This window comes from Ambystoma mexicanum, chromosome 5p (assembly GCF_040938575.1).
Source record: "Ambystoma mexicanum isolate Mex_15411 chromosome 5p, UKY_AmexF1_1, whole genome shotgun sequence".
NCBI classification, from domain to species: domain Eukaryota; kingdom Metazoa; phylum Chordata; class Amphibia; order Caudata; family Ambystomatidae; genus Ambystoma; species Ambystoma mexicanum.
In genome coordinates this window covers 526970084-526985412 of record NC_090930.1, presented here as the reverse complement: position 1 = coordinate 526985412, position 15329 = coordinate 526970084, and the positions used below count along the sequence as shown (strand labels likewise).

The window sequence follows — 15329 nt, the reverse complement described above, 5'->3', positions numbered from 1 at the left end:
TTCTTTAATGGAAGGACATCCCGGTATAGCCAAGACCTCAGAAAAGATCAAGCGCTACTTCTGGTGGCCGTCTTGGAAAAAAGATATCAGAGACTTTATAATGTCCTGTGGAGTATGCGCCCAAAACAAGAGTCAAAAGGAAAGACCAGCAGGCCTCTTACGCCCTATTGACATCCCACCTCGCCCTTGGCATACGCTTTCTATGGACTTCATCACCGATCTACCTCCATGCTCCGGATACAATACGATTCTAGTAATCGTGGACTTATTCTCCAAGATGGCGCATTTCATTCCGCTCAAAGGCTTGCCAACAGCAGCAACTCTGGCCCGAGAATTTCTCGAAAACATCATCCGACTGCACGGTTTTCCTTCGGTTCTAATTTCGGATCGAGGTAGTCAATTTATTTCTCATTTTTGGCGAAGTTGCTGTCGGTCGGCTCAAATTGATGTGAGACTATCGACCAGTCACCACCCTCAGACCGACGGACAAACCGAGAGGACCAATCAAACTCTGGAACAGTATTTACGCTGCATGCTGCAACAAACTGAAAAAACTTGGAAAGATATCCTTTGGATAGCCGAGTATGCCTACAATAACTCTGTCCACTCGGGAACTGGGAAAACCCCGTTTTTTCTTTTGTACGGCAGTCACCCTCGAACCTCGGAGTTGGATCCCCTCCAAGATCTTGAAACACCAGCAGTAGACTACCTGCATTCTACAATCACCCAAGCCTTTAAGGAAGCTGTTTCTCACCTTCAAAGGGCTAAAGAACAATACAAGAAAGGAGCAGATCAACATCGGAAGGAAGCCCCTCACTATCAAGTAGGGGATCAAGTCTGGTTATCCACCAAATATCTATCTCTAAAAGGGCCACGCACATTCAACCCAAGATACCTTGGTCCCTATTCCATCACTACCATAGTAAACCCAGTAGCGGTCAAGTTGGACTTGCCCCCGCACATGAAGATACATCCGGTCTTCCACGTCTCTCTATTAAAACCCGTGCAACCTCAAACCCGACTAACCAAATCTCCAAAACCTATCCTAGTGGATGGAGAACTCGAGTTTGAAGTCAAAAGCATTCTGGACTCCAAGATCTCCAAATCTAAACTATTCTACCTAATTGACTGGAAAGGCTACGGCCCCCAAGAGAGATCCTGGGAACCTGCTGAATATGTCCACGCTCCTCGCCTAATCAAAAGATTTCACCGAACATTTCCTGACAAGCCAAAACCCCCGGAGAAGCCCGGTTTGGGAGGGGCCTTGAGGGGGGGTACTGTCATGATCTCTGCTTCCAAAAGGTCAGGGTTTTCCCAACTCCCTAGGAAGCAGATCCATAACCCAGGTTCCGAATGCCAACCAGTCCCAATTGGGACCTTTTGGACCCAGTCCTGGCGCCAGTGGCACCAGGCTCATAAATATGCCCAGTCCCAGCGCTGGAAGCGCCGGGCTCATAATGCTTGGGTGGACTTACCTGCAGCAGACCATGCTGCTTACTTGCCTGCCAGTTGAGCCTCTGATCCTCTTCTGTTTGGAACTACTTTTCCTGTTGGGTGGGGCTGGAGCCACTCCCTAGATTTAGAACACTGGAACTCTTCTGGAAGGCAGGAACTCTTTTCTTACCAGGAACTCTTTTCTTACTTAGGCGTGGCTGTGGAAGGAGACACCTAAGCACTACAGGAGGCTATTTAAACCACACCCGGTGGATGAATCTTGCTTTGCGTTATTCTGCACCCTCTGCAGCAGGACGCTCATCGTGTCTTCTGCATCCAGTCCTGGGCCTAAGGAAAAAGGCTTACCATCCTGAATCCAGTCTTCAGCAACACCTATAAAGACAAGAAAGAACAGGTTAGCATTCCGGCATCGGAAAGGCAAAGGCTTACCTACTCTTCGTGCGCTCCGGAGGTCTTCATACTGCATTCCGGCATCTGAAAGACAAAAGCTTACCAACTCTTCGCACGCTCCGGAGGCCTTCGGCGCTGCATCCGCATCTGAAAGACAAAACAAGGTGCCTTTAAAGACATTGGGGAACTTTAATACTCACGTGCCATTACTCCTTTCCACATCTAATCTAGTGGGTATTCCGGCACCCTGCAGCCGCTCCGAACTCGTACCTGCAAAATAAAAAGACAGTTAGAGCGCATCGTGAAGCAGGCAACAAGCGCTTACTCACGTGCTTCCAGGCGCTTCTATTCATCACACGGGCTCCATCTTCAACTCACTTCAGCCCGTCATCCGCCATCGCCGGAACCCTGCAAAACAAGAGACATCATTACTAAAGACTTTAAAAAGACATTTGAATGACTCGAAACTTACCGTTCGTGCAGTAAACGACGGACAGCAGTCCTCTGAAGTCAAGAGGCCTGCGCTACCTATCCAGAGAAGAAACTGGCTACAGCACCCTGCCCCGAGGCAGATGGAGAGCTCGGCAGTCACTTACCTAAGGTGAGAGCGTTAACCTTTGGGGTCTACAGGAGAGGAGAAGAGGAAAGAGATAGGGACACCCCAATAACCCAGTTCATTAACCCCATATTTTCTATCTGCAGACATCTTACTCTACACGTCAGGCATACAGTGCACAGAGGTCCAGCCCAAAGAGCCAACCGGGTGCTACACATCACCTTTGAAGATACGGTAGTCGCCCAGTCAAGATCGGCGCCTCTGCGAGAATCAGGTGAGCGTTACAATGGGCTGATTTGACCATGGTGGGAATCATACTTGCAAAGTGCACTGTGGCTCCACAACAGTGTCAGGTACTTACCTCCTGGAGCTATCCCTGCATACTCTATCTATGGGAGGCTAGTAGAATGTAGGCTAAAGGTTGCATATGCATTCTACTATCCTCATTCTGGATTTTCAAGAAATTGCTAACTATATAATCTGATTAAGTCACGATGCAGGCATCAGAATTTTATTAGAAAGTATGCAATAGATAGATAATTCAAGCCATTTTATGAGAAATAATAAAAACAATATCACATTAAGACGTAATGTATAGGTCAAGACTAAGATGAAAAATTGTATACCATAAGTCGCAGCCCAGGCCACAGGGACAAACGTTTTATTGCCATTTGGATCTTCCAGCTGTGCATCTGGGAGTGATGTGGCTTCCTCTTCACCCACTATAACTTCCATGTAAACTTCATCTGCACAACCTACAATGCAGATAAAGTAGAGACATTATGTCAATTTTAGGAGGCTATCACTAAAGAAATGAATCACCTGTTTTCCTCAACAGAAACAAACAAGACACAGTGGAATGGTTGCAGAACATAGATTGCATTAACTGTACATTTGAATATTTTCTACATGCATATTATCGTTAATGCTGAATGTTCTAATCAATTGACCTAATGATGGTATATAAACAGTGAACAACTAGAAGGAGGTGGTGAAAAGGCTGATCCCTGTCTCATTCTGCAAGTGTTGGAAACTGGGGTAAATAGGTAATTTGCCATGTTAAAAATTGAACCAAATCAAGGTTTCATGTGTTGCAAATGTTACCAAGGTATGTTCTGTGATTAGGATCCCATGGTCTTGGATTCCTTGTCTTGCAGTGTTTGATCATCCTCACGGCCTGTCCACTACCATCGCATTCATCTCCCTCCCGTTACCTTCCGTCCAGCTTCCCTTTCTTCGAAGCCTTTAACCATCATGTACACTTTATGCAGCAAGTCTGTTCCCCCTCGAAGTGTATCTCTTGACAACAGCAATTCGCTCCTCCTGCTCTTATGACTGTGATACTGTTTTTGTCAAAGCAACCGACTTCCCAGCCCCTCCACCTCCGAAACTGACAACCACCACCTTCACTCCATTGTATAACCAAAGAACTGGAGACAGGAGGCTAGAGGAGATGGTGTACAGCAAGAGATGGAGATTATGAGGGTGTGTGTCTGTGTCTAGTGGGCCCTGGGAAGAGAAGGGAATTCTAAATTAGACTACAACAAAGATGTGTCATCTAGTGCTTCAATAATATAGTAAATTAACAAGTCCTTGTTATGCACTTTGGGTCCACATTAGTAAGACAGATCCTCACTTCAACTGTGGGAATTATGCTGAGGGTCTCACAAGCATAGTAATGTTTGGTAAAGGGTGTGTGGTGTGTAGTCTGCCATGGCACTTTGTGCTTAACAAAGGTAATGTTAAACTATCATGGCAACGTTAAATATCGCAATGGGAATTTATCTGGAGGCAATGTAGAAAAACAGTTCTAGCATTTTTCCAAAATGGGACAACGTGAAACTGCTAAGGCAAAGTAGAAAATGGCATGTGTGATGAAGTCACAAGAGTGAGGGTAGGAACTGGAGCTAAAGGGAACCTGGTAGCTGGGAGAAACCATCCGCTCTGTGATGCAAACACTCAAGTTGGTGCATGGAGGACTGATTCCCCAGGGGCTCTCCCCCATTCCCAACCTCATCACTGGTGCCACCCATATCTCCTCAAACTTTGTTAGACTGAGGGGCTCAAATGCTAAAAATCACAGCCCACAATCTCAATCCACGAACCAGACCACAAACGTAAGAAAGAACACTTGAGAGAGTGACTCATGGATGATATTGTGTTTTTACAACATGTTCTCCCTAGAAGACCTAACCATGTGGAAGTGACTCCTTTTGCTCTTTCTCGCTTTAAAATGGGGCTCCTAAATATCCGCTCTTTAGTCAAACACGCAGAAGAGATTTTTGAACTGAGCACATTTGATATTCTATGCCTCACTTGGCTCTCTGACCTAACCAATCATGCCGCTGCCTCAGCCCTTCCTGATGGCCATCAAATCTTACGAACTGACTGCCAATCCTGTCGAGGTAGCGGCACTGCAGTGACTATATGAGACTCCATGGCATCACATATTTGTCACACATCACCTATTGATAACTGCCAACATACTCTGATAAAAATTGCCATTGACTCCAACACCACCATCTTATCACCTTATATCATCCACCTAGTGGAATATTTTTACCCATGCCAATGCGCCCCACTACACCCCTTTGCCAAACGGGAAAGAAACAGCCAAAAATTGATGTGCTAAACCCTGTGCGTGCCAAATCTGCAAAACTGAGCATGGTTCATAAATCACAAAAGGCTGCACACCCTGCCACACACAGTCAAAGTTGATGTCAAAACGAAACTCCCTGCAGGAGAATGTCAGTGGGTGCTGTTACCTGTCACATGAAGCAAGGCCACAGAAGTGGGCTAAAATCCGAAAATGCCTTTAAAATGCAGCTTTCACAATCAATTGCAACCTTTAAAGTGCTCTTTTGGCGCTAAAATCAGTCATTTTCCAAGTGAACTATTGAAATGAAAAGTATGCTGAAACCACAGATCATCCAGTGCAGTCAGAGAAAACCGGGCCCCTCTGACTGTCAGCAGCTAAGAAATGTCTTTATGAAACACCAATCCAGCAACAATTTGTTTTCAGTACACGGGAAAAATGCAGATAAAAATGGCAACATATCAATTTCAGCTGTGCAGAGAAGGCCCCAAGCATAAGCATACTTCCTTCCAGATTGCAGACAATTTCCAGCACTCAAAGACAGAATAATGCTGAGTTGAATGTGTGTGCTGCATAAGAAAATCAGATGTAAAAATTCAGTTTAAATGTGTTTTTTTCCTGAAGAAATTGCAAAATTTGCCTATTTAAAGCATGTTTGTGAAGGGCTTAATTCTTTTAAATATCCAAATCCCTTATAAACTGTGCTTATTTTGTATGTTTTAAAGGAAAGACCTTAAAGTGAATTTTAAAGTAACCCAGTTTGGAGTTTAGTAAATACTTAATTCTGACCTGACAATGCCCAGCCTGGGAAAAATGACACTTCAGTTGACACTTCCTTGCTACAGGCAGCCTTAATGGTTCCCGTATATTGACAACAAAGAGCACAGCAGACTCTTGTCTCTGGCTGATCCAAGAACAATGGCAGCTGCCTACTGATCTCTACAGGGGAGCTTCCCTCTCAAGGAAGAGGACACACCTCCCTGATAAAAGGAATGTGACAGCTGTGTTGCCTGTGAAAGGGAAGTTACAAAGGAAAAATAAAACTGCTGGCACTTTTTGGTGTTTAAATCCTTATTTGTGATTACGTTTGAAACTCTTTAACTGTGCAACTTGGAGGATAAATCAAAAAATTGGTAGATGTTAACCTAATTTTAGGCATTTGCTTTGAAGACATTAATGAACACTGTACCACCTGAGGAACCAAAGTTACAGGAAAACCCAAATTATAGCAAAACTATTAATGCTGCAAGTCTAAGATTGTATATTCATGCTCCAGTGATAATCGCCCAGATATGTACTGAATTAGAAATTATTAGTCTAAACTGTTATGATTAAAATTGATAAAATTCTATAGAATGACAGACAGTTCTCACAGAGATGGGGGTTGAATGTGAAAATAACCCATCAAATATGCAATGTATGTGTCCGATTTTATTAGCGGACATAATTTTCGAAACGTACATTTATGCAAAAGTTATGTTTTGGTCAAAATCAATGTGGGAGTTCCTAAATCCCATCATAAAGATGACAGCTCTGTTCTGACTGCCAACCAGAACAAGTCAAGTGCCTGTGGCCAATCACAGCCGTGGGGGTGTGTTTTTGAAATTCTGCCCACACCATACACTTTTTGATGTCATTTGGTAAGATAAATATAGGAACTTCACCACACATAGACACACACTGCTTCCTGAAAACATGCAGATTTCCACGCAGCGCTTTGCTCCAGAACTCTTCACCTTGCAGCTGACTCCACACTTCTTTGCAGAATCCAGACCTTAGCATTTGCTGAACTCTCGTTAGCTAGGCTGACATTCAACCATCCCAAACTTGAGGGGATTTAATTCTGATCCAGTCTGGCTTGCTACCATTAAGGCTTGCCTGCTGAAACTTGCATCCTGATAATCTGCCGTGTCCAGGGAACAGAAGGGCCAATCCATTCCAAATCCAACTGAGGTGCCGTCCAAACTGACCAGAACCGCCCAGCTGACTGATCCCTCCACAAGTGCCCTGCTGCCGGTAGACCTGACCCGATCCAATGACCAGCACTCTGACGGCCCAATTTTAATTACAAGGGACTGCAAGTATCAACAGGAATAACAGTGACCCATAGTATATTTGCATTGTGTTATCCCAATCTCAACCCATCCCATCTGTAAATTCAGAACCCTAGTATTGTTAGAGCTATTCTTGCGCATATTTTTCTCTCATCTGTGTTATTAAACCATAATCCATTAGTGATTTGGATTAAGTGAAGCAATTACCAGACAAAAAGGAAATTAGAGTATCACACGTGAAGAGTTAGGAGCGGCCCGTGAGTAACTGTGGAGATTTATGGCATTCTCTTTTTCATAGTCATTAATATAGTGTAATAAAACCAATCTGTCATTTTTAAAACCAAATTTCTGTTTTCATTTTCGTGCCTTTTTATAGATAGAAACAAAATTTCAACTCTCATTGATACCTAAGACCTTAGCTACATCCACAACCAAAAACCGCATATTTGACCCGTTTTAGCAAAAATTTCATAGTGAAATTTTGCAGCGAATTTCCATTTTTCAAATGTTTTCCCATTCAAAGTGTTTCTTGGCTCCCATCCTGATCTAAAGTGCGTACTGTTGTTTATCTTGTAGCTCATGTGTGTTAGGACCCGTTTAGGGGTGCTCCCATAAGAATTTCTATCAATTTAAGCATTTTGCCCACTTTGCATTGTTTCACAACGCCATTTTCAACTGTCATTTTAAAAGTGTCAATTTCCAAAAACGGTTTTCTCTCTTGTTTGGGGAGGGAAGATTGCATTAAAACTCTAGACATTGGGGGGGTCATTACGACTTTGGTAACTTTGCTGCATGGTTACCCCCTTACCGGGTACCGGGTCCGGGTTCCTTGAATGAGGAATTCCCCGGCCATTCCAACCTTGGAGGATCCGGTAATTCCTCATTCTAGGAACCCAGACCCGGTACATCCCCATTCTTGCCCCCATAGGGCTCAATGAGAATGGGGAGGGAGCTAACAACGGGCCCGTTAATAACGGGCCCGTTGTTAGCTCCCTGGTTTGCTAGCGGGACCCGCTAAGGGCACCTGGTTTTACCAGGCGCCCTTTGCGGGTCACGCGAGCAGACTCGTAATGGGGCGTTAAGGGGTTGAAGGCTCCGGCACCATTACCGGTGCCGGTAACCCCTTACCGCCAAGGTCATAATGACCCCCATTGTTTTTCATTCTTGAATACCTGCTGATCACTGACATCTGGATAGGATTGCTCATTTGTAACTTTGCAAGGGGAAATATTAACCTGAACGCTATCTGTTCACAAACCAAAGCTGTTCTTTTTCCTGTGTTTTATATTCTGCATTATTATAAGTGAATTCAATAATTGCTTTACTTATTTTTGAATTGTATTGTCACTGCTTGGTGATTGCTGCCCTATATATATATATATATATATATATATATATATAGTATGTGTGATTTGAATATTAACTAAATAAATATTTACCTTTACAAACTAGCCAAATTCCTGGCCCAGTGTGACCTGGGGGGTATTTTGAGACAGGTGTGATATGAGTGGTATATCATTCAGAATATTGAACTTATAGATACAAAAAAATAAGTATTTCATTTGCGCACTACATGCTAGGCGAGACCCGGGTGTGTGCCTGATTGAAATCCTTAAAAACCTGTAAGCATGCCTCTGTTCGAATAACAGTTGTTTATGCTTGTTGGTGACTTTATTAAACCCACATCCTATGTCATCATCCTAGATGACTAATTATTGGGCATATAATGCCCAGGACTCTGAAGCCACCAATCTCATGCTCTCAGAGGCCTATGGCCCACATCAACAAATACAATTGCCCACTCAAAGATCGACATACTCTGGATTGGGTACTGTCTCATCGCTTATTTTTGACTAATTTGGAAATTATGACCTGCCCTTAGTCCCATCACTGTCCTCTTTCCTTTTAACTGGATCTCCCATCTAAAATTGTTAGACAGAACTCCAACCCTTGTGTTAGGAATATTTGCAACATTTCCCTTGCTGCTTTCCAACCTATGCTGGAGAACTTGCTACCTTCACACTGTACCACCACCCAAGTTGATCAATACCAAGATATTGGGCCTCATTCCGAGGTAGCCATGGTGCTCTGAGCACCTGAGCACCATGGCTACCCCCTTACCGCATACCGGGTCCGGGTTCCCTGAATGGGGAATTACCAGGCCATTCAAACCTTGGAGGACCCAGTATTTCCCCATTCAGGGAACCCATCCCCATTCCCATTTAAGCCCCCATAGCATGCTGGTCCTTTAGCGGCTCTCAATAAGGGCGCCTGGTAAAACCAGCCGTTAACCCCTTACCTCCAACCTCGTAATGACCCCCATTGTCGCTTCTGTCACAGACACTCTTGCCCTTCCCTTCCCCCTAAAATTGTCAAAACGGAACCACTGGGCCAATCATGGTTCTCAGACAAAATCCTTGACCTAAGAACTCAAAAAAGGAAAAGGGAACAGGCTTGGCAGAAGAACCCTTCTGAGGCTAATCTTGCCTCGTATCGCAAAGCCACCACTGACTACAAAACCGCTATACTAGTTGCTAAACACGATTTCTATGACAATTGTATCAGCAATGCCAAGTCATCTCAAAAAGCTCTTCGTCATTTTAAAAGATTTTGAGGGCAAAGCTAACTCCTATTCTGCCATCACTAAAAATAATCAGTGGTGTCTTGATATTCAATCAGGCTTTAATGCCAAACTCAATCCTCATTGCAATAGAATTGCCTTGCAACAAGCTAAACTATTTAATCCTCATAGTTCTATCACTAATGAGGCCTCTGACCCTAACCTATCTGATACCTCTATCCCTGGTGTTCAATTTTAAAGAGATCTTGGAATTTGAGTTATACAATAATGTCCAACACCTTAAGCCATCCCCGTGCCCTGACAACATTTGTCCTCCTGCTAAGATTAAGGACGTTTTCAGTTGTCTAGCCCTTCAGGTCACTAGACTGGTTAATTCCTCTTTTACCAATTCTACTGTGCCTGCTTCTCTCAAGGATGCCTGGATCTCCCAGATTCTAAAAAAGGCTACTCTTGATCCTGCCTCTGCAGATACAACTATCGCCCTATTACCAATGTTACCTTTTTGTAAAAACTTTGGACAAACTCGCATATAGTCAACTACAGCAACACATTGAAAATAATCATCTACTGGGCTCATTACAGTCTGGTTTTCCTGCATCACATGGCGCTGAAACCACTGTGGTTGACTTAAAAGCTAACCTGTGCCATATTGCTGACTCAGGACAGATTGCCCTCTTAATGCTCCTTGGTCTCTCTGCAGCTTTTGATCTCATTGATCACTCTTTGCTTCTAGGAACTATCGCAAACTGCTCCAATAACTCCTTATGTTGGCTCATCACTTTTAGGTCCCTGATCTGCTTGTGTTACCTCAGGGGGCTACAAATCTCCCATCCAATTGCTGCGATCTAGTGTCCATCGGGGTGCATCTCCTTTTCCCACCACTCTCTTTAACTTATACATTCGCCCTCTCTTTGACCTTCTTGACAGCATCAGCGTGAGTTATACCAGGCGGTGATCAAACTGACTGGCAATTTTGAGTTGGACCTAATTAAAATCAGTTCCATCTATGCTACCATTGAGGACTGGATGATCAAAAATTCCCTTGCCCTCAATGGCAATAAAACTGGATTCCAGATATTCAGCTTTTAACATCTCCAGAACGACAGTTTTACGGCATTTCACTGCATACGATCGCACTGCTGATCATAGGTTTGTTTACATTAATGTATTACAAGCTCCATGCTCTTATAACTACTTGTGAGCATTTTTTTTGAACGCTGCATATTTTGTGCTTTACTTCAGATGTGCCCATGCACCTTGGAGGCGGCGAAATTCATTATTTGTGGTCATCCAGTCGCAGTATTTTGACTGCCACAGGCCTGCCTAGGAGGCTCCTCTACCATTATCCTAGGTATAAATCTACTTCACCTGTATAGGATCACTGGTGCTCACGTTCCTGAATATAGGTGATGGCAGGTTATATTTAGTCCTTCCCACACTCAGCTATTCTCTCTCTCAATCCTCCTCTTGTGGCATTTAGTATCACTTATTCATGGTAGCTTTTGCTTTCAATATAAACCTATGGGTTATAGGTATGAGCGGGAGAGGCAGGGGGAGGGGGTTCCTGGCCTGCCAGTTCAAAGGGGTGGTTACCTTGTTGGTACTTGTTATCCACCTTTCATGCCAAAACCTCACTCTGAATCTCAAAATACTCTTGAGATTACCCTATATGATGTAATTTCATTTGATTGCTTTTGTAGGTGCTGAACTTTAACATCAAATTACCTGAGGAAAGTGGTTTTCATCTGTCTTCATATCACCGAAACGCCATTTTTGCCACGCCCTGGCTGTAGGTGCTCATGCAGTAGACGCGGCTCCCCACGCTTACCAGCGGAAGGCGTATTAACTTCATATAAACAATTGCATGGATTGACTAATTTCACTGTTCTCTGTGCAATTTGGATGGATAAAGACCTTTAATAGAGCAAATGTTTTCTGCTTAACTTATTATTTTTGTTGCACCATTTTTTGTTGCCTTCTCCTTTTCCTCTTCTTTCTTCCCCCCTTTTATTACATTGTCCCCTCTTCTACATAATTCAAAGTATTTTGTTTTCATTTGCAGATTGGTCCATATATGTTCACTTATTTGTGTAAATATTTTTCATGTACGTAGCCAACAAGTGGCTAGATCTGTTTCACTTGAAATAATAAAAATTCTTATATTTTGTTACATACCTTTTGAACGGCTATTGAGGTTTATCTGTTTGGTGAGATAAAAATACATATGTGTAAATGAATGATTTGTTCTGTTTTAGCTACTTGTTGAATATGCACTGATAGCTCCCTAAACCACATTAAAACTTAAGCCTTTTCGGGAACTTCTTTTTGTTATAGGTTAGTGTGCTCCATTGAGTTCCCAATGTATTGGAGTTCCTCTTGGTTTCCGCTCTACACCATCCCAGAATGGGCGTATCAACAGACAATCACTTGAAACATTAAAAAAAAAATCTGGCGGCTCAAATCGACATCTAACACACTGAGGAGATCTTTCTGGGTAGAAGTCGTGAAGGCGGGATGGATCATGGATATCCTATGGGTCTGTGTGCCTATATATCTCCATTGACCTTCGGTTAGCTCTCTTCCCAGTGCAGCTTCCTATTTAGTCTTAAAATTGCGTATGTGGGGGACTTCTGAGATCTGATATATCAATATAGGGAGGAGACGAGTTTCATTGTAGTGGGGGCATACTGAAGAATTGGTGAGATGGCAGGGCTGCTGGGAAATTCGGCCATTTAGTCTGGAGTATTTCACGCAATCAGAAGTATAGCAACATCGTAACCGCTGTGTATTCCCCCTTACCCTTTAAGGCCTCACATGTAATAACGTTACGCTGCTGTAGGAGATCGCCCAGTGTGTGAACCCCCAGCCTCTCAATGGAGGGAGAACCAATTTCCCTGCTACGTCCCCTGCAGTAGCCTGGTCCAGGCTCTGCAGGTTATAGCTACTGGTTGTATCTCAGATGTATCCACCTTGGACGGTGACCCCCAGAGCAAACCCTTCATATCATTCAGGTTAGTGGTCGCCTTTTCCAGTAGGACATTGGGAAGGTCGGGTGACGGGCCCCACCACCACACAGAATATTGGATCTGCGCAGCTAGAAAGTAGGCCCACAAGTCGGGGTATTCTAGGCCGCACTGTTTGTATGTTAATGTCAGGGTACCGTAGGAGATCCTGGCTCAGCCTTCCCGCCCATGCAAGACGAATCACAAGACTCTTGAGGCGGAACCAGAATCCCGTTAGGGGCCAAGCTGGTATATTATTAAAGATATAAAGGAGTTTAGGGAGAATCACTATTTTTGCAAGTGAGAGACGGGCCGCCTGAGAAAGTGGCAAGAGGACCCATGCCTCGACCTTGTGTTCCAACTTCAATAGGGTCTCAATATATATATAGTTTGCTCTTTATAGCACTGATTATGAGGTTGTAACCCAGACACCCAAGTACCGGATGCCGTCTGGACACCAGCGGAACCCGTCGCCAATGTCAGAATGGGCAACACTCTGCATCAAAGGGAGTACCTCTGACTTGAACCAGTTAATCTTCAGTCCAGAGAGGTCACCGAACCGGGCAATTTCCGCTACCAAAGGCTGTAGATTATGCTTGGGATGTTTCACGTACAGCAACAAATCATCTGCATATAAGGAGATTATGGACAGGTGAGAGTAGATTTTAACACCTCTGCTGGCATGGTATTTCCGAATGGCGCAGGGCAGGGGTTCAATTGCCAAGGCAAAAAAGATAGGGGGCAGTCCTGACAGGTGCCCTGGGTCAGGAGGATATAATCGGATAGTAGGCGAATAGTGTATATTTTTGCTTTTGGGGCAGTATAAAGTAACCGCACCCACTGCAGAAAGGAGTTTCCTATACCCACCCATCGAAGGACCTCGAAAAGAAAGGGCCACTCCACTGAGTCAAATTCCTTCTCAGCGTCCAGCGCCACCACAACGACCGGGGTCTCAGGGTTGACGTTATGCATGAGTGAGAATAAGCGACGCAAATTATTCTGGGTGGAGCGGCCTGGTATGAAGCCGGCTTGGTCGGGAATGACCAGTGCCGGCATGTGGGGAAGGAGCCTGTCAGCCAGGATCTTTGCTAGGATCTTATTATCTGTGTTAATCAGCGAGAGCGGCCTATAGGAGCCACAACTACATGGATCTTTAGTGGGTTTCAATAGGACGGTTATGAGGGCGGTCCGGGTGGATTTGGGGAGTACACCATGTGTCCTGGCGGCCTCATACATTTCACATAATTGGGAAAACAGCAGGTCCGCATAGGCTTTATATAGTTCAGCGGTTATCCTGTCCAAACATGGGGCTTTGCCACTGGGAAGAGAAGATTACCCTTCGGAACTCCTCATCAGTAGGGGGTTGTTTAGGGCCATCCCATGGCATGGTACAGCCATACCAACGCGATCCTGTCCAGGTATTGTGAGATAGAGTCATGCCCAGACTGCGATTGGGAGGAGTATAGTCTTTCATAATGGTCCTGAAATACGTTAGTGATACTCTCCCCCATCCCTGGTTAAGCTTCTTCCAGAATCCTCAATTTCCAGTATGGGTTGCAGCTGGCGCTCGCGTTTGATCGGCCAGGCCAGAGTCCGGCTCAGGCGGTCACCCTCAGCATAGAAGGCCGCTGCAATGGGATCACCCAGGCAGAGCTCTTCTCTAGTGGAGAGGCATTTCTTCCCTGGCTGTTTGGATCAGTGAGCGCACCTCCTGAGAGTCTTGGAGACCCTGTCGAGCCTCCAGATCCTTCATCTCACCTTCTAGGGAGGATATAGAATGGTGTATAGATTTCAGTACGCCACATTCTTTAGCCAGGCAGCACCCCTGATATACACATTGAAGGTTTCCCATACTACTCTAGGGTCCAACACGGATCCTACATTTACTTCAAAGAATGTTTGGATATCTTGCAGAATCTCATCACGAAAGACAGCATCCTATAGGGCGCGGGCTCTGAAACGCCATCTCAAGTGTCTGGGAGAACGACTTGGGCCATGAAAGCTGACCAACACTGGAGAGTGGTTAGAGAGGGTTTGGGGGAGAATTTGGGCGATCACAATATCTCGGCCTACATCTGAAGTCACCATAACATAATCGATCAGAGACGAACTGCCATGTTCCCCCCGAGTAGTAGGAATATTCTCTAGTAGTGGGGTGCAGAAGTCGCCAGGCATCATGGAGGTCATGGTAGTCCGCTATGGCTGCCCATTTCTGGGTGGATTTCGGGAGATAATGTTGAGTCATTGAGGATCTATCTAGGTCTAAGAAGATGGTTATATTTAAGTCCCCTGCCCAAATGACCTCATAGTTTGGGAATTTATGTAACTGCGGCAAAGCACTGAAAAAAGTCTGGACTGTCAGTATCTGGGGTGTATATGTTCATAATGAGGACCAGCCAGCCCGCAATCACGCCTGCAAGCAATAGGTGCCTACCTTCCTCATCTCCAATTTGAGAATGCAGTTTGAATTCTAGTGACTGATGTATATATGTGGCAATTCCCCAGGAGTGCGCGAATATGGTGCACCGTATCTATGTATCCCCCACCCTGTCAGGTTGGGAACCGTACTATCTTGTGCTAAGTGGGTTTCTTGCAGACAAAGGATGTTAACCCCATGGTTTTTGGCATAGTTTGAGATCAGTCATTATTTCTTCCCATTAGCGAAGCCCTGTATATTCCAGGTTAACAATGTTAG

The 15329-nt window shown here is 44.5% G+C and overlaps 1 protein-coding gene across 3 annotated transcripts in view; it reads right to left on the bottom strand.

Moving 5' to 3' along the window:
* The window catches only part of ZNF711 (zinc finger protein 711), a 1172956-nt gene that overhangs the window by 452322 nt on the left and 705305 nt on the right, over nt 1-15329 (bottom strand). For all 3 annotated transcript variants that reach the window (XM_069612930.1, XM_069612928.1, XM_069612929.1), the window contains exon 8: nt 3028-3156. In XM_069612930.1, coding sequence (XP_069469031.1) covers nt 3028-3156 — 129 coding nt within the window. The remainder of the gene's footprint in view (nt 1-3027; nt 3157-15329) is intronic.